Source organism: Acinonyx jubatus, chromosome F2 (genome assembly GCF_027475565.1).
Source record: "Acinonyx jubatus isolate Ajub_Pintada_27869175 chromosome F2, VMU_Ajub_asm_v1.0, whole genome shotgun sequence".
In the NCBI taxonomy this organism is placed as follows: domain Eukaryota; kingdom Metazoa; phylum Chordata; class Mammalia; order Carnivora; family Felidae; genus Acinonyx; species Acinonyx jubatus.
In genome coordinates, this window is record NC_069394.1 from 55,079,718 (window position 1) to 55,100,848 (window position 21,131).

At 33.2% G+C, this 21,131-nt stretch overlaps 1 protein-coding gene across 3 annotated transcripts in view; it reads right to left on the reverse strand.

The window, feature by feature from the left end:
* ZC2HC1A (zinc finger C2HC-type containing 1A) overlaps positions 1-21,131 on the reverse strand; it is a 61,186-nt gene that overhangs the window by 18,449 nt on the left and 21,606 nt on the right. For 2 of the 3 annotated variants that reach the window (XR_008292765.1, XR_008292764.1), the window contains exons 5-7: positions 20,784-20,932; positions 13,425-13,524; positions 12,689-12,788 (exon numbers count right to left, since the gene is read on the reverse strand). Coding sequence is in view for 1 of the 3 variants with exons in the window: in XM_027064340.2 (XP_026920141.2) it covers positions 3,526-3,642; positions 12,689-12,788; positions 13,425-13,524; positions 20,784-20,932 (466 nt within the window). In the remaining 2 variants the exon portion in view is untranslated. Of the gene's footprint in view, positions 1-3,525; positions 3,643-12,688; positions 12,789-13,424; positions 13,525-20,783; positions 20,933-21,131 lie in introns of all 3 variants that reach the window. The other variant, XM_027064340.2, reaches the window with a different exon arrangement.

The following is a 21,131-nucleotide window of genomic DNA, read 5'->3' on the forward strand; positions in this document are numbered from 1 at the left end:
TGCATTTACTAACAGTATCCTGATGGCATATAAAATCAACTATATATATATATATATATATATATATATATATATATATATATATATATGTTACGTGAAATTTAAAGTTAATAATTCTGAAAGGCTTCAGGATTTTAAAAGTTTAAATCTATAGTTCCTTCAAAATAGAGATATTTGTTAAATGCCTATGAATACCTGTTAAATAATGTGTTACACATCATGAGATGTGGTTAAAAAAAACAACAAGAAAGAAGGCGCCTGGGTGGCTTAGTCGGTTAAGCATCTGACTTTGGCTCAGGTCATGATCTCACGGTTTGTGAGTTCAAGCTCCGCATCAGGCTCTGTGCTGACAGCTCGGAGCCTGGAGCCTGCTTCAGATTCTGTGTCTCTCTCGCTCTCTGCCCCTCCCCTACTCATGCTCTGTCTCTGTCTCAAAAATAAATAAACATTAAAAAAAAAAAAGAAATATTAGCCAGTATTAGCCAAATATTAGCCAAGAAATATTTAATAATTTTCAATAAATGAAAGCCTACTCTTGGAAATAGCAACTAAAATAAATGGGTTAATATAATTTCCCCCTTTTAAGATTTAATCTAGTCAACTACACAGCCTGGACTATCTGGTATCAGTAGACGAGTTCTGGTTGGATCATCACTGAATTCCCTTTATGAAATTTCAGGAATCAAAGAAAGCTTAGACGGTTGAATAACAATACAGTGGTAAAAGTACAAGATTTGGGATTCAGATGAACCCGGATTCAAACCCAAATTGCTACTGACTAATGTGGCAGTAGCAGGCAACGTGAGTCTAAGTTCCCCATTTCTAAAATTAACTATCATCAGTTTTCTTATAGAAGTTACGATATGCCAGCTGCAATTTATATAAACATTCAGAATAGTTGACGATGATGATAATACTATTTTATTACTACTATGGCTATTGTTACTACTACTACTAGTTAACATTTACAAAATGGTGCTTACCACATTTGGTATAGTTATATTTCTAATTGCCTTCATATATAAGCTTACTTAATCCTCATAATAATCCAATGAAGTAAACAGTATTAATAACTCTACTCTAGAAATGAGGCAACTAAGGCAAAGAGTGGTTAAGTAACTTCACCAAGGTGACACATTCAAATGTGTTGCCAAACAGATGTTAAAGAGCTAGTTCCTTCTCCCTCTTTAGAGATTTAGTCAACTCTTTTCAGAGATATCCAATGTTGTGTCACATGAACAAGCAGAATACATTTAAAAATTCCTTTAGATGGTAAGTTCTTAAACAATGGCTGAAATTCTTCCTCCTTAGCGAGCAAAGTTGGAGACAGTCTCTGAAATAGCTACCTCCAAAATAGACATAGGTAATAACAACATCTACTGTTTTTCAAATGCCAAAAATGATGCCAGGTACTATACATACTTTACTTTGTTTAATCTTCACAGAAATCTCAGAAGATATTATTATTCCCATCTTAAAGTTGAATAAACTCATACTCAGAGAAATTAAGTAAGCTGCAAAGCTATAACATGGCCACAGTATTTGAACTTGAATTTAGATGGGTTGTTACATTTCTTATATCAATATGCAATGCTGTCATTCAAAAAGAGGCTGCTTTCAGTAGTTACTTTAAGTTATTTCTAAACTTTGGGACGCCTGGGTGGTTCAGTCAGTTAAGTGTCTTATCTCTCGGTTTCAGCTCAGGTCATGATCTCGCAGTTCGTGAGTTGGAGCCCTGCATCAACTCTGCGCTGCCAGTGTGGAGCCTGCTTGGGATTCTCTCTCTCTCCTTCTCTCTCTGCCCCTACCCTGCTCTCACTCTCTCTCAAAATAAGTAAACTATAAAAAAAATAAATAATTTCTAAACTTTGACAAGAATCACCTTGGTGTATGAATGGGTTACCCTGGACCCTTCAAATGGCGACTGACAGTCTAGCGATGAGGTATATATACTCTTATATAGCCAGCCCCTCCAGGGATGTTGCAGAACTGCTACAGTATCTTTTTGGGAATTCAATCTCTAAAAACTAATTGCCAAACAATGGCAATTCCTCCAGTGAGAGTCAGAAGAGAAATAGGAAGGGCACTTTTTTTTTTTTTTTGGCTCTAAAACAAAGTCTTGCTAGAAATCCTATCACCCTCTTATATTATGTACATGAGATGCACAGATAATACAAACACACCTATAGATATACACATATAACCTCACTTCATATCAATGAAGTTATTCAAATAATTAGAAAATTGTTTTAAAATTAGAGAAAAATTAGATTATCAACAAGAATCATCATTATGAAATATCAATCATGTACTTTTAGTAACATCTTCTAAGAGGTGGAATCTGAGTATCAAGAACCATTCTTAGGAGATTGGGAAAAACAGTCTTGATCAGTACTTAAAACATGCTGCCCCAGTCCCACATGGTCAGCACACTTTTGCTCCTGGCCAGAGTTTGAAAAGTGCTACCCTTATTCTGTATCTGTAATCTGCTTGACCTAGGTCACACAGTAATAAAGAAAGTTTAATTTTGGAATTATACTTACTCTACCTTGCCACCAGTCACTGTTTCTTTGAGATACACTTCAGAGCAAATAGAGAGCAACAGGAGTACTAAGAAAATGGCCCAGGGCACAAATTCTTCCTTCTAGGATTGATCACTAACTACTTAAAAAGAACACATGGTTGCTGCTAATATCTCAAAGACTTCTCCCATCTTTATTTTACTTTATTTTACATTTAGTTAAATTTATTCTTACTTTTCGTACATGGTAAGAGAATGCTGTAGCAGGCATCGGTTTAAAAGTTAAGTAAGTGAATTCTGATGAATAATACACATTTCAACTTTAATAAGTAATTTATCAGATTCTAATTTCATCATTTTAAAATGAGAGGGCTAGACTTGGGAGTTGGAGCCCAAACTAGAAAACCCTGAAGACTTACGTGGAAGAGTTCCAAGATGACTGCCATCAGCACTTGCCACTCTTCTCCGCTTTCTAGGCCAGTATAGAGAGGGGAGTGTACCTGGCAGTGTCTTATCCTTTCCCAGTTTCATGTGTTATTTGTAACCATGTAACCAAAAGGATGAGAATTCCTGGACCAAATGTTTTCTAAAATCTTTTTTCTGGCTTTTTATAATAATTCATTATCTAACTAAAAAATAATACAGGAATATTACACATTATGTAGGGCATAATATCCCCTATTCTCTTCTTTTTAAAAATATTGCTCCTAAAAGAAAGCTTCATAAAAATAACAATTATTGAAGGTGGCTATTTCAATCCTCTAAAAGTTAAAATTTAATGTAAACAAATGTATGCTAAAACCAGCTTTATGTAGAACAACAGAAATGCTCATCTAACATCAGTGTTTTAAATCCTAGAAGATTATTTAGCACTTCTAGGCTTACAAATGATTAAAGAAATATTTTTTAAGTATAGGAATGTATAAGTTTATAATATTCAATTACATAAAGCCTTTAAGGAAATATCTGAAAAAGATTAACCAAACTGAGTTACAAATACTTACTTGTAAATGGGTAATAACTCATGTCTTTTGATGGCACTGTCTGATTTTGTATCACTGTCATACAACTTTTGCACATGTCTTCCAGTTCGAAGTGGAGGGCCTAACTTGTCCATCTTACTATTAAAGTATATAAAGGTGTACCCATAAGGAGATTGCTACTGTTTGTTTCTTTATATTGAGAAAATATTTTTAACATTATTCTTATTCATCAGAAATCTACCCACCAAGCTCTAAATTATCAGACTGCCAGAGTAAGGACTATCAAAAAGAATCCTCAGTTCATACAAAGTCTACTATTAGATAGGAAATTCTGACGAGGCAGACCACCCTGCCAATTTTGAGGAACATCCAAAAAATGCCACATTTTTATACAGCAGGGCAATGGAATCATAAAGCAAGTTAAGAAGGACAATGGCCATTTCAAATAAAACTTGTAGAGCTAGAAAAGTTATTATTCTGGTAAATAAGACTGATTTGATGTTTGTTCTTATGGAGTTCACAAATAATCTAATTTCCATGTTTCCTGATTTCATAGTAAGTTGTTTTTTCTTCTTTATTATTTTATAATTTCCTCTGCATTTTAAAATTCCAAATATAAAGGAATCAAATAAATTATATATATCTTTACCCCTGACTTTCTAACAAAGAATGATTATTTCTAAAATTTATACAGAGAAAGGTAAAGCATAATATAGTGGGGAAAAAAATGGATGGCAATTCTGAAATATCACATGTAGAAATGTTAAGTGGCCATGTCATCTGAAGTTTCCTATTTTTTTTTAACCGAAAGTATAAAGGAGCTCCATCTGGAGGAAAATATGGAAGACTGCAGGTTTGTTGAAATGTCATTGTTTTACATCAAGCAAATAATTAAATCCTACATACTATCACCAACCAATATCCATTCATGGTAGGGACCAGGAAAAATTAAAATAGGAGAGTGACTACTGAATAACACATCAATGCTCATTAACTTAAAAAGGATACTCTTTTTAAGAGATGCTTGTTTACTCCACTTAATCTTCCATTTACTCACTGACTCTACAAATCCTGAGCACCTACTATGTATCAGGCACTATGCTACATTCTGGGGATATCCTGGTAAATGAAACAAAACTGATCTTGTTTGTACAGAATTTGGTGTCTAAAAAGAATCCGTTCATTGCTCTTGATTATAAGGGTCTCTATAGAGGGACACATTTTATACATTTTAATGTTTTTTCAGTATCCTATACATAGCAGATATTTCGCTGTGAAAGTTGGTATTAATGCTTTGCAGGTGGTGGTGCTTATATTAGGTGTTTACATCACAATATTTAAAACACTCTAAAGTTTTTTTTTTTTTAATTTTTTTTTCAACGTTTATTTATTTTTGGGACAGAGAGAGACAGAGCATGAACGGGGGAGGGGCAGAGAGAGAGGGAGACACAGAATCGGAAACAGGCTCCAGGCTCTGAGCCATCAGCCCAGAGCCCAACGCGGGGCTCGAACTCACAGACCGCGAGATCGTGACCTGGCTGAAGTCGGACGCTTAACCGACTGCGCCACCCAGGCGCCCCTACTCTAAAGTTTTTTTAAAAATGCCTTCAATAAGATGTGGGGTACACACACACACACACACACACACACACACACACACACACACACGTGCACATAGGAATATTACCTAGCCATAAAAAGGATAAGCCTGCACCATTTGAGACAACACAGATGGACCTAGAGTGCATTATGCTAAATGAAGTAAGTCACACTAAGAAAGACAAATACCATATGATTTTGCTCATATGTGGAATCTAAAAATCAAATGAATAAACACACAAAGAGCAGAATCAAATCTATAAATACAGAGAAGAACTGATGGTTGCCAGGGGGGTTGGAGGTGGGAAAAAGGGCAAATGGGTGAAGGGGAGCGGGAGATACAGGCTTCCAGTTATGGAATGAATAAGTCACAAGAATAAAAGGCACAGCTTCAGGAATATAGTCAATATTGTGTTGAATGGTGACAGATTGTAGCTACATCTGTGGTGAGCACAGCATAACATATAGAGAAGTTGAATCGCTATGTTGTACACCTGAAACTAATGTGACACTATGTGTCAACTATACTCAAAAAACTTCTTAAAAAATACCTTCATTAAATACATATATTTTACATAATTTCTAAAATGTGTGAGATTAAAATTAGGTTTCATCTGTAAAAGATTATTAATTTTACTATTTAGTAAATGTCAGTAAAAACTTAGTAAAAATCAGATTTTTCTTTGAATTGCTTAACAATTATCAAAACTTTAGTGTTACAAATAGTGGCTATTTTACAAAACATATCTGTGTCTTCGGAATAAAGAATGAAAGATCTTATTTTCTTTCTCAGAAATTACTGAAATTAAGATTTAGAAAATTTTAAACTACATTTTTAAAACAAAATTTTCTAATAGGGTAAGAACTATTCAAATCTGACATACGACACAACAAAGTTCAATTTGATAAAGGAGATGTATAAAATCTAATAAAATCTAAAGGTAATTATCTAATGTATTATAAATTTTTCATATATGAGAATTAACCAGTATTTTCAGATTTTGAAAATCTAATTGAATGTCAGTTTCCAATAAGGATTTGTTTCGTGGCCCATATACCTGGTCATAAATTTTAACTCAGTTGACCTATCTACCTATGTATATACATATACACACACAGACACAATTCAAATATTACTTCAGCTGAATGTCAGTAAATGCAATTCTTATTTTTAAGTTTATTTATTTATTTTGGGAGAGAGAGAGAGAGAGAGGGAAAGAAAGAGAACACAGGGGAGAAGCAGAGAGGGAGGGAGGGAGAAAATCCCAAGCACACTCTGCACTGTCAGTGCAAAGCCTGACACGGGGCTTAATCCTATGAACTGTCAGATTCAAGAGTTGAATCTGTCAAAATCAAGAGTTGGACACTTATCCAACTGAGCCACCCAGGTGCCCCAGCAAATGTTATTCCTAAACTCAGTTCACTTAAACTTATACTCTTGTATAACTTGCTATTGTTATGCTATGTTATCAAGGTATAAGCAAACAAAAACAAAATTTATAAATCCCCATAATGTAATGAAGATTATATATATACCACACATAAAAATTTATATATAATGTACTTACTTTACAAACTATAGTATTTTTATAAATTTATTTATATGTAAACTTTATATATTAAATATATTTTTATATATATAAAATCTCAATTACAAATATTTTTTGGCCATGCAATAATAATCAACACTGGGGGGCACCTGGGTCGCTCAGTTGGTTAAGCATCTGACTCTTGAGTTTGGTTCAGGTCATGATCCCATGGTTCACGAGTTAAGGCCAGTGCCGGGCTCTGTGCTGACAACATCGAGCCTGCTTGGGATTCTCTCTCTCCCTCTCACTAAATATAAATAAACCTTTAAAAAAAATCGACATTGAGGCTATTATGTAAATTTAAAAATTATTAGTTTATGAAAGAAGACCTTTCAAATAGTTAAATCTTTCCCTAAACTAACCCAGATCATAAGATATAACAGATGATTTCTCGTGTACCATCTGCGTATTTATTTTACTGAGCATGAACACTTCTCTACTCACATTTCTTTTTATATCAAATCCCTTCATTCTGTTTTTCAACCTCCAACAGCACTAAAGATAAGTCAAAGCAGCAACAAGATGAAGGGATATTTGGAAATAAATTAAAATCTTTGCAAAAGTAGTAACATGTTTTCAAAAGGAATTTAAGGGTTCACCCCAGCAGATTGCTCTTTGGTTGAAGTTTCTTCTCTTTATCTTTCTTGGTTGTGCAAATCATCAGCAACTGACTTAAGGAAGCAAATAAAATGAGTTTAGGAACCTGGAAGCCTGTGTCTATTTAATGTTTTGTTCTGACCTCAGGGGCATTATATGTTCAAAGCTATGAAAAAAATTCACCTTTATTGATGTTAACACTGAATTTATACACCCGGGGTTACTTTGAGAATAAATCTGGGGAAAGTAAATTATCTATTAGGTATTTTTAGATTATTCACAAAGTTTGAGCAATATAATTTCAATCTGATACTAATCCATTATGCAACTATCAGTATCAATGTTTTTAGAGTGCTTCTATGCTATTTTTCTTTTAAAGGTTCCAACTGGTGATGTCAATTATATACCCAAGGGCTAAAAGAAATTAAGGCAGAAATAAACTAATCCATTCAGCAGTAGAAATAGTCTTGCTACTGCTAAGGAAAACAGAAGATGATATTTTGAAGTCAACTAAGCGCACATACATAGCATACATCTAGTGCAGACTAAGCAACCTGATACACATAACATACGGTTTCAATCCCACATGAAATTCAAGGATATGCCATTAAATTGGCACTTAGATTTCATCAGAGTCAACATGAAAGTATATTTTCAATTTCTCACTGTTCTTTCAATACAAGCACACAAATGTGCTGGGTTAGTAAAAGTTAAAAAATCCTTTGGTTCCATGGACCTCTAATCAATGGTCAAAGTTTCCAGATATTCCACATGACCAAAAAAAAAAAAAGTTCTAACTTTGGGAATAAAGAATCCTTAAAATCCATACTTTCAAATTATAAATGTCTAATCCCTATGATAATTTACTTATTCTAAAATACAGAATGGCAAACTTTTCCTATGAAGGGCCAACCAGTAAGTATTCTAGGCCTTATGGGCTATGCTATCTTTGTCACAAATACTATCTGCACTACTGTAGCATAAAAGTAGCCACAGACAATATAATACATAATACATGGTGTGGCCATGTTCCAATAAAACAGTTGTGGGCAAGATTTGGCTCTCAGGCCATAGTTCAAGAAGACTACCTGATCTAAAATATAAAAACTCCATATATGAGAGGATGCCAGTATTTTAAGATTTTGAAAATGTAAATGAAAAGCAGATCTCAGTGATGATTTTTAAAGTTTTACCATATATGAAAGGGTTACGATGGGTATCACTACATTACTTATAATCCCAGACAAGTATACATTACTTTTTGCCAAGCTAATAATACATTTCTATAGATACTAAACTGTAATTTTGACTAGGACTTTTTAATTTAAAATTACTATCTGTAGTTGCATACAACTGCCACAATATGAGGAGTGTACCTAAAAAGGAATAATACTTTTGCAATTTTTCATAATATTCATAGCTGAGTATGAATTCCCATCTTAAGAAATATTTGGCAATGATATCAACCTACTGAAATAGGTTTTAATTTGAAATAAATATTAACCTTGAGAAGGTCCTGGTTTATTGTTGATACCATGAGAGCAAATTACTCAGGAAATATGTAAAACACTCAGTCTTTTAACACTATAGCAAGCAGAGTAGGTATAATAAAAAGGTGACTTCTTAAAGAATATTGGGAAAAATTAACGGTTTGTATTTTGTGTCTGTGTAGACTCCCAAAGTTATGATGTTCTGAGGCACTCCAAGTTTTTAAGTGTGTTATACTTCTATTTTTTGACCCTAAACTCATCAAATCCTATATATAGGGCAAAGTTAGTTTCCCTAAACCAATAGCCTCAATCACTGTTGTCCATATAAGAAGCCAAACTCTGCAATTCTGGTTTTTTAAGGCATTTCTAGTTTAGTAATAAATGACAATGAAATTCATAAAAATTTACAGTGTTCCACACAAAATCAATTCACACATATCAAAAGTTTGGCTTATGAGAAAGGCCTATTTCCACTTCTACAAAAATGTACTTAAAATTTAGATATCGGTTTCTTACTTTTATCAATATAATTAAAGTAAAGGAAACCAAATTCAATTTATTAAAAAATGCCCCTTAAATGCATTCCATTGCTCTAGTTTCACTACATGTATAACAGCCTATCTCCAAAGTAAATGTCTGTTTTTCACAGTAACTGAAAAGAAGTTAAGTCTTTGATATTTAGTATTTTACCTATTGAAAATTATCGGCTAAAATATCCACTTAAGCTGGTAATTAGCCATTATGAAAGCACAAACCTCAAGGCATGACTGTACATTCTGTGACACAATTCAAATGTGGCAGTATTTATTTAAAAGCTTTGCATTTCATCATACTTCTAAAATTTCCTGGGATTAAAGATAATCATCTTTTACAATAAAGGAACATTTTTCCATTGAGAATAGTTTTTGCTTTAAAAAAAATCTGATAAAATCAGCTGACCCACAGATTATCTAGAAATTACCAAATATATGAGAATTTTTCCAAGATAAAATTTTTCTGTAGTATGAATCCAATATCCGCTAAATATTACACATCACTGTTATACATGATTAAAGCTGGTAGCAATCAAGATTATATACACAAGGCATTATTTAAACAATCCCAAGCTACGGAAATGATTGTTTCATTAACCTCAGAAGGTGCTCAATGTCTTGAACATCGTAGCTAACCAAATGTCTTAATTCTACCTTTACTCAATCCTGAATCACCTTTGTCAATGGAAATAATGATTGCCATACAAACTTCAAGTAATATCCTACCACTATCAGGACCATGGTTCTATGCTGTGCCAATAGGTTAACAAATAAGGGATTTAACTTATTATTTCATTTTTTGTTTCATTCATTCACCAAAAATTTATGATGTGCCTCTATGCCAGGCATTAAACTACATTTTATAGTTACATTTGTAAGCAAGACAGACAGACACATGAGCTTTGGCCAGAGAGCTTACGATCTAGCAAAGGAAAAGTATAAATCAACATAATCAATAAATAACAATACACTCAATAATTAAAAAAAAAATGAACTCTGACACTAAACAGGTAGCAATGAATGGTTCTACTTAATATAGTAATATAGTAATGTTCCAGTTAATATGGTAACATACTGGCCACAAGCAAACACCAAAGCTCTCTGGCAGTAGTTGGAAACATTCTTCTAACATGTAAGGACTATATATAAAATGGACAATTGACAAGTTATGTTTGACAGTTTAATACCATGTGAGACAACCAGACATTTTAAATCTTCATGGCATTGTAAGCAGTGCATAATTTATAAAATTACTGTGCTCAAAGTCTTTGCTAATTGTTAGTAAAAACAAATTTTCTCCTCAGGATTATATAAATGTTGATCAGAGTTTCTTATTTCTTAGATCAGTTGAGTGAGACAGAGGAGATATGCACAAAGTTATATGGCTATTCAGTGGCAAAGTAGGATCTAGAAGCCTAACTTTCTAATCCAAAGGCAGTGCCCCTTTTCATTACACCTGCCAGTTTAACATGCCCTATTAAGAATACAGGGTAGGGTGTCAGGACAACTTAATATTGCCAACAGATAAAATTACTAGTAGGAGAGGAAAGGCAGTAAAAAAATATGAGCTTTTAATTCATGAACAACTGTAAATGAAACTATAACACAACATGGAAGGCAGTTCTGTGATATGGTAAAAAAAGCTTTGTAAAAGTTAAAATGCATATATTACTGTCTACACTTTAATTAAAAATTATCTGAGTCAATTCAATAGAGAAACTAAAAAAATATCATAAAATCGTTTTTTACAACCAAACTTCCTACTTTTTAACCACCTATTCTGATAACCTCTTTCTTAAGGATAGCCTGTGTCTTCTTTATGGAAGCACAATAAAAAGAAAAAAAACATGTAACTAATCAGATCTCGTTAGCTGACTTTTTCTTTTTCTACAATGATACTTACATTAACTTAATTTAGATTTTGTGCTTTCTATGTAGTCCAAATTAGGGAGTTGGAGGGAGATAGTTACTCTTACTTTATAGATAACTCTCTATATATTTCCTACATTAAAAACAAAAATGATAACCCATATCTGAAAATATGTGTGCTATATTTCCTAAATCAACTTTATTAGTATCTGTATAGACATAAGCTCTCATTCTTATTTTTTTTTGAAATTTTTTAATGTTTATTTATTTTTGAGAGAGAGAGAGAGAGAGAAACAGAATGTTAGCGAGGCAGGCAGGGGCAGAGAGAAAGACACAGAATCTGAAGCAGGCTCCAGGCTCTGAGCTGTCAGCACAGAGCTCAACGTGGGGATCGAACTCACGAACCGTGAGATCATGACCTAAGCCAAAGTCGGAGAATTCACGAACCCAGCTGCCCATAAGCTCTCATTCTAATGATCACGTGGTAACCCTTAATTTTCTGATTTATCAAAATGAGAAAAAGAGTTTCTACTGAGATAGGAGGATGTTTAAAATCTGTGGTGTTACAAACAAAATTTTCCCATATTAACATAAAATAATTGTGGAAAGCTTAATTATACTACTTTCTTAAAACCCATGTATATAAGACTGTAGAAAGATAAAAAGTATTTAACAAGTCTACTAAATAGAAAATAATCATCCACTGTTAATATTTCAGCATATTTTGTCTACATGCATTTTTATAGCTTCTATCACAGTATACATGGAGTTTATATCCTACATTCCTCTCCTATAATAATAGAATCATCTCCTTAAAATTTATATACAGTTTATGGTGGTATAATATCCCTGTGTAGATTTTCATAATTTTCTATTCAAACAAAAGCTAGAAACTTAGGTGGTTTGATTTTATTTTTTTACGTTGTAATAAAACCATATGAAAAGAAACTAATGTTTACAGCCAAAGAGACTCCAATTGGTATCCTGCTTCCGACTCTTAATAGCTGTGTGGCTTCAAGCAAATTACTTTGCTGCTCTATGATGGTGGGGTGGTTTTAATAAAAATATGTGAAAAATGTCTAGCACAGTGCCTGATACGTAATTTTTAATAAAAAATGGTTATTACAAAAATCTTCTGTATTTCAAATGATTTCTTTAGACTAGATTCTCAGAAGTAAAATTATTCAACTGAATATATGAATGTGTTTTGGGCTCTTGATACATGCTACTAGATTTTTTTGCAAAATGGTAATCCTAATTTAGACACTGAACAGTAGTGTATGTGCCCCTGAACAGCAATATATTAAAAGACAAATGAAATTTAGAAAGAAAATCAAGGTTAATAAAAAGGCCAATTATCTAAACATAAAACTTTGGCATCACTTACATACATACATACATACACACACACGTACACATATACATACACATATGTATACATGTATATGCATATATCCACATACACACACACACGTATCACTAATCAATTAAATTCAAACTGACTTACCCTACATGAGGAGTTGCTATCCCTTTATGGGAGGGAGATAAGGTCTGAAGCTTGCTTCCCAAAGAGCTGCTAACTGAGGACGCTTTACCTGAAGGCACACCTTATAATAAAAAAGGCATTAGTTTTAACAACAGACTGAAAGAGAAAAATCACATAAAACAGAGAATCTGACAAGGAAAACGATGCTTTAAGTCACGATGAATCTTTGTGGCAATAAATCAAAACAAGTTATCAACTAAGAAAATGGTTTTTTTTAATGAAATTTCCAGAGAACAACATATAACATCCTTCGTTTAAAATTTCCATATTCCTTTATTACAATTTATGTATAAATAAAGGTACACTTCAGTTAATCAATATCTTCTTCAAACCATTAAACGTGTCTATTAGGACAACTGTCAAGTTTAGAGCAGTACATATAGAAATGAGTGGAAAATGCTGTGGTTGAAGAATCAAGAAAAGAACTTGGTTGATCAGACAGGTTGACTCTGACAGGTTATGTATCAGTAAAAATATCAAGGACAGACATTTAAGGTGGGGAAAAAAAGTACTATAAAATATCCTAAGTACAAGTTATTGCAAATTACTTTACTTTTACCCACAAAGAATTATTTATCCTCCACATCTCTTCCAAATTATAAATCTATTTTAATAATCCAAAACAGAACACTCTCTTAATTTCCATCTTTACTCTCTACCCCCCAAAAAAGTCAAATTATTTTATGGAGCTCATTACCTACAACAGTTTTGCTAGTGCCACTTGGTTGTGGTAATCGTGAAGATCCTGATGGTGCAGTTCCAGGAGAATTTGACTTTTTAAGTGCAGGCGGCTTATACTAAAATAATGAAAAAATATTTTATCAACATCACTTTTTGATTATGGATTGTAAACTAGCATTTCAAAAGCTCCCATACCCTGAAATGAGCAATTTTTTATTAGGTACTGAATTACTCAAATTGAGAGAGTATAGATTAAAATACATCATCTCAGAGAGAGGTTTCCCAAAATACATTCGCTCTCAAAACTAGTATACTAAAAGTTTGGCTCAGATGTTGCACTGCTAAAATAAACTAAGAACAGCTTTACTCAGTTCACAGGGGGAAAAAAGGTCAAATGGAAAAAATTTCTTCAATGTTAAGATTTTAAATGCCAAATATTAATAGAAAAAGAAACACCCAATGATGCTCACTTAGTAGTGCAGATTTAAAAGTCAAAATTTTTACATATTCCTGAGCATGGTTTTATATTTCACATACATAATCCAGCCATATTTTCAACGTTTATTTATTTTTGGGACAGAGAGAGACAGAGCATGAACAGGGGAGGGGCAGGGAGAGAGGGAGACACAGAATCGGAAACAGGCTCCAGGCTCTGAGCCATCAGCCCAGAGCCTGACGCGGCGCTCGAACTCACGGACCGCGAGATCGTGACCTGGCTGAAGTCGGACGCTTAACCGACTGCGCCACCCAGGCGCCCCTCCAGCCATATTTTCTACTGATAATAATTCATAAGATTACAAATAAGTTTGGATAAGTTTTAACAATAGCTGCCTTATGGATTTCCTGAATGCAAAGAGGAAGAGCTAATTTTGGCTTCACTATCCTCACCAGATGTTAGATGAATAGAATATAGGTTGAGAAAAGATAGAGTATTTATTTTTTCTCCACTCTCTAGAGAGATATCATTAATTTTAGGCCGTGGAGACTGCTTTGGATTCTGTGTCTCCCTCTCTCTCTCTGCCCCTTCCCTGCTCTCTCTCTCTCTCTCAGAAAATGAATAAAACATTAAAAAAAATTTAAAAATAAAATAAAAATAAAAATAAAGTATCTTATTGATCACCTGCTCCAATATAATGAAATGAACTTTCCCACAGTAACACTCCAACATAATCACAGAACAGGAATTAAGACTCATGCCATTCAGTTCTAGCCCTTCAACTATAAAGTGCTTACTATACTTGAGATTTAGCCCAACGCATATTTAGACTGCTTAGGACTTCATGTGAAAACTGGTTTTAAACCTAATTTTCAAAAATCAAATCATATTTTATAACCAATAATCAGTATGAAAGTTAAGAAGCACTACTACTAAAAATTGCTAGCTAAACATAAATTTTAAAGTCAAACATTACACCCATCAAAATTTAGTATGTGACCTTTTAATGAAAATAAATCTTGATGAAAGGGTCTCTCTTCCCCCTCCCCACACACACACATTCCATGCACATCTGGCACTACTATGCAAGAGATTAAACTTTTTTAAGCACTTGACACTTAGAAAACCTTCAATAACTTTCAAATGAACAAATGACTAGGATCCTTTGGAGATAAGCCATATAAAGATATGGTTTCTCTCAAAACCCAAGAGGTGTTTCCAGTATTTAAAAGGGCATCTGATTAGTATTGGTCTCTCCCACTAAAATACCAATGAAGGCATTAGGAAAGATTTTAAAGCTAACAACAATATGGAAAACAAGCCCTAACAAAGACCTGTTAAAATATGAGGCATGTCTACTAAAAATAGGCTCAGTAAAACTGGATTAAGAAACAGGACTGGTGAGCCACTCATATTCTGTGAGCTACCAAAAAAAAAAATAACAAAACAATTAGCATAGACAAAGGGAACTGGTACAGCATATTACATACAGAGAAGTCAAATCTTTAGGCTGGGCACAGGTGGGAAGAGCTCTGGTACCATTACATACTGAGGAATAAATATTTTTATGCACATATTAGAAATTAACTTAATGGTGTACAACTAGAAAATAAATTTATTTCAAAAGGTGCTCTGTTTTTCCCCTCTCTATATTAGGCCTCCTATTGTTTTACCCAATTTTTTTGTCAAGATTTCCTGAGATATCCAGAACGTAGACTAATCTCATCTATCTCCTATAATATTTCCTTTTACTTTTGACCAGAACTAGTCAGGTTTGTTTCTTTACTGAATCCTCATACTACTCTGAATGCACGTTTAAACCATATTCGCCTGCCTCTCAGTAACTTGCTGTTCCCCTGACCTAGATAATCTGACTCCTTCCTTACTGAGCTGTATTTCCTTTGTTCTACAGCTAGCTGAAATTCTACTGGTATAATAAAGGTTTTCGGGATGACTCTAGCTATCAACCATTTTATACAAATCCATTTCAGTCATCAGAAAAACAAACAAAAAAAAACCAAAATCACACTATTTTTATAGTTATATTTAATACATATTTTTCTCATTCATTAAATATGCATTTGTTAGTTTATTATTTCATGTGTTTTTATATGGTCACAAATCTAATAAATTTCCTTAGTGAAATATTTATGTTTACAAAGACTTTTTCTTGAAATTGGAAAGAGCTTAAAGAACATAGAGGGCATTCATTTTTAATAACATAGTAGAAGGCACTATTTGGATTGACCTTTCAACTAAAAAGTAAAAATACTCAGGAAAGTATAAAAAAAAACCACTTTATAAGCACAGAATGACAGAAAGAAAAAAATAAAGTGGTAGGCCAACACCATTTGAGATTATAACAAGTCTGGCCATCACATGGATTTGCTGTATAAATCTGCATTACTAGGTGGTCAGGCAAACTAAAGCCAATAATTTAAAAGTGCCTTCACAGTGGCAGTACTCTTAGATACCTGGAAGAAACAAATAAAAAGGCTCTTCACATGAATAATTCTCATGAATAATTTTTTAAGGGCAATAAGCACCAAATGATCAATAATAATTATGTATATAATGATATAAGAAATCATAAATGAAAAAAAGCAAGAACATATCCATAAAAATCAAATGATATCACAATTATATACATAATAGAAAACAATTATGTTTACTACACTTAAATAAAAGACGACTCTGAAATACAGAGAGGGAATTGGAAATAATCAAAATAACATAGGAAATTAGAAAAATAATCAAATACAAATCAAACAATCAAATTAAAAAAATAATAACAGATTACAAACTCAATGGTGGGGGCGTAAAACATATGTTTAACTCTCCTATAGATAATAATTTTTTAAAAAGTATCTTAAAAAAAATAAGATGCTAAGAAACTGGAAACCATCCAAAAGTAATTCTAGAAAACTGGTAACTGTGTATTCTAGGTTTAACTGCAGGAAAGGGAAAGGAACAGGGAAGGGAAAGGGGGCGGCAATGAAAGAAAAGGGAAAAGGAAAGAGAAAAGCATGACCCATATTTATTTGGCAAAAACAGTCAACAAAAATGGACTTAAATGGGCACAGGTGTATTAGATTTAGAAGCTAAAAAGACCTTGAAAACATTTACTTACAAATACGTTCAAAAAGTAAAGGAATACATACACAAGAATTAAAGGAAAATATGGTAATAGTGAATGAACGCACAGAGAATCTCAACAAAGAAATGAAGGCAAAATCGGGCATTTTTTCAGATATCCAAAACCAGAAAATTCCCTTCTAGTATATCTGCACTCTTGGAAGGCTCAAGAAGCTTCTTCAGGTTGAAAGAAAATGACATTATATGGTGACTGAGATTACAAGAAATCTGAAAATGATAATATATGAGTAAGTAGTATGTAAGTTAAATACAATATGTATATGAGGCGGCAGCAGAAGAAAAAAAAGTATATGCATGTATGCATAAATATTCATGTGTGTATACGTATATAAATGACTATATATTTACTTTATTCTCCTAATTTCTTTAAAAGACAGATGACTTTTAAAGGTGTAAGTAGAACACTGTAATACAGCACATATCAGGAATATCGATCGGTTTATAAGGCTATAGAGTTACATATATATAACAATAAATTAAGACTGGTAAGAGATATATGGAAATATCCACAGATATGGATAAGTTAAAGATGCATTTTGTTATTCCCAGAGTAACCATTTTAAAAAAAATATGATGATTTATAGCTTAAAAACCAATAGGGAAAATAAAATGTCTTTCACTAAGACAAAAGAGGCAAGGAAGGAAGAAGTACCAGAAAAATTTAATAAAGGGGGGGGCACCTGGGTGGCTCCGTGGGTTAAGCCTCTGACTCGGTTTTGGCTCAGGTAATGATCTCACACTTTGTGGGTCTGAGCCTTGCACCAGGCTTTGAATTGACGGCATGGAGCCTGCTTGGGATTCTCTCTCCCCCTGCTCTCTTTCTGTCCCTCCCCTGCTGGCACTCTCTGTCTCTCTCTTGCCAAATAAATAAATAAACTTTAAAAAATATTTTTAAAAAGACAAAAATAGAAAACAGACAGCAACATGGACTATTCACCACAAACATCAATAATTATATTGAGTGTAAATGCCTAAATACTTCAACCGACAGTTTGAAGCTGCCAGATTCGAAATACTTGAACCAAAAACTGGCAAATTAGTAATACTGAAAAAGTCACAATCACAGTTGAAGACTGTAGAAACATTCACCAAAAAGACCATATGCTAGGCAATGAAACAAATCTCAATAAGATGAAAATCTTACCAAGTATGTTCTCAGACCATAAAATTATTAAGTAAACAACAACAACAACAACAACAAACTAGCAATAAACATCTAGAGGAACACCAAGATCTGAAAGTTAATGACTCCCATTTGGATAAACTATGAGTAAAAGAAGAAATTACACCTATAGGCATTATTGCATTGAATGCTCTTGATAACTGTTATGAGGTAGGTACATATTATCCCCATTTTATAGATGCAAATGTGAGGGAAACCAATCTACCCAAATCAGGGTAGATTTTACAGCATGTAGGGAACTAAGTCGGTTGAGATGGATGGAAGGTTTGGATTATGGAGGGTGGGAAAGATCAGGCACAGTGCCTGATCAGGCACCTAGGTGGCTCAGTCAGTTAAGCATCTCATGGTTTGTGAGTTAGAGCCCCGCATCAGGTTCTGTGCTGACAGCTCAGAGCCTGGAGTCTGCTTCAGATTCTGAGTCTCCCTCTCTCTCTCTCTCTGCTCCCTCCCCTCCCCTGCTCATGCTCTGCCTCTCTCTCAAAAATAAACATTATAAATACATAAATAAGTAAAATGTCATGAATTTGCTAGAATTTGCTAAAATTCCTAATGAAGAAGAATGATGGAAAATTAAACGAAAAGATTGTTTTTACCTATTAGAAATAAATCTTCATTGTATTTTTATCATTATTTTGATCAGAGCTGGGTCAAAAAGTGGGCTGTAATTGGGCCAGATTATAGTTACTAAATATGATAGGGATTCATTTTAAGCATCTTTAGGAAAAGTATTCTATTTAGTTTACTAATGTAGACCAGGTACTTGGTAAAGTGTCTAATTCAGAGAGCGTACTCAATAAAAATTTCTTGAATAAATAAAGATGAGAAAATATGGACTTACACTGAAATGACTATATAGGACTGGGCATAGAATCAGAATTGATACACTTTAAGTGAGAACTATCAGCTACCTGGATTTTACACTTATAATCATTGCCTCCAAGTTGTTGGAACACACACATTCTATTCTATTTCCTTTACTGATTATTATGACTAAAGAAAAAAAAATCATATTAATGATCTTAACTATCTTAAGTCAAAGATAAATGTTGTTTGACATCTGTTTTGGAAATTCTTCAAAATGAGTTTTCTTCACTGTTCTTTCCTCACAATGATGATAATAATAATGAAATGTTCTATTCTCAATAATATTAACAGAACTTCAATATGGATTTTTCTCAAGAAGGTTCCCCATTGTAATGGCATCCTTTAATCCCATATTTTATTCCTAAGTAACAAACAAAATGAATTTCATGATTATTTACTGCCTATTAGATTTACAGTACTAGCAGGGAGAAGATAAGAGTGAAAATAAAAGATCTGTTTTCTAGGCTGTGAATCAGAACTGCACAGGAAGAACTGTGAGGGTAGCAGATGGAAGGAGAAATCTGAAAGGGAAAAGAAGGGCAAGAAAATAGACTGATATTTTACATACATATTAGAGGAGAGCTACCTATGTTCACATATAAACTAGGAAGACAAATGTGATATTCTGAAAAGAAAACAAATACTTTTTAGAAATTATAGTACATTTTGAGAGAATCTTGTATTTATTTTCCCTCAAGTAGGCTCTATGCCCAGAGCAGAGCCCAACATGGAGCTTGAACTTATGACCCTAAGACCAAGACTCAAGCCATGATCAAGAGTCGAATGCCCAACCAACTGAGCCACCCAGGTGCCCCAAGAGAAATCTTAGAGAAAGATTTAAATAAATGGAGGAGTAGTTTATATATTTAAATAGAAGCAGCATTTGGATAGGGTATAAAAAGGGTTACCAATATTTTTGTGATTAATAGCTGATGTGCTTTCTACTTTCTTGCCAGTGATACTGAGAAAAGTAAGTGAAATGGTTCAAAATTAATTAATAGACTTTTCAGTTCCAAACCAAATGCTCATGTTTTTAGGCATAAAGATATAGTAAAAAATAAATAAACTGTATATAAAAGCTTTGTGAAAAATGAAGTTTGCTTAAAAGTATGACATTATCAAAGTTTTTGTGTCATAATATGCTTAATGAAAAACAACAGTGCTGTACAAATTTCATATAACAAAATCCTTTCATGGTTTATGGCTCTAGAGGTGCTTTCACATACACCATTTCATTTGCTTCTCACAAAAATCAGGTAGATTACTTCACAGACGAAGAAAAAAGGCTCTTACGTACTTGCCTGAAAGTTCAGAAATAGCAGTTGGTCTTGACCCCAGGATTTCACTCTCTCATGTGTATGGTCACATATAACATGGAAACATTCAGTACTCACATAATTTTCAAATGTGTATTTTTACTGCCATTTTCTCACTCTTCTAACCCCACTAGGTTCCTCTGAATCTCCTTCACCTACCTTTTAACTAGTTTTCATACTTTTTCCTAATACCTTTATCAACCTGTGTATTTTCAAATCTCTATAAGCTCAAGTCCATTTAAAATTAATAATTTTAATTACTTGTTATCAATTAAACACTCAAATTTTTTACTAAGTCCCTGAACAGTAATAAAACATTTTAGCAGGTGAGAAAATTATAGCCAAATGTTCTGTAAAGCATATGCAAAAAACTGTAAAACTGAGTCATTTTCCATTTGTAGAAATAATTGAACATTTCACCTGTGTCCGAGAAGTTGCCTTTCCTTTGGTATCAGTAGAAAATTTGCCTTTGTTACTAATACGTGCTGCCTGTTCTTTACAGAAATTAATATGTCTATCAGCTGCATTTTCATTAAACCTCCTTTGGCAATATGGACACTGAATATAATCTAAAACAGAAAAAAGAAACAAAATAATAACATAATTCTTAAAGTGAAACATAAGGAATTATAAGTTTTTTGTGGACAGTAATTCAATATGTGTAACAAAAGCAATAATATTTGATACACAAAACTTGTTATCTCCTTATAACCACCCAACCTGACCACTAAACTTGGTAAAGACATTTAAGAAAAAAGTCTGCTAGCA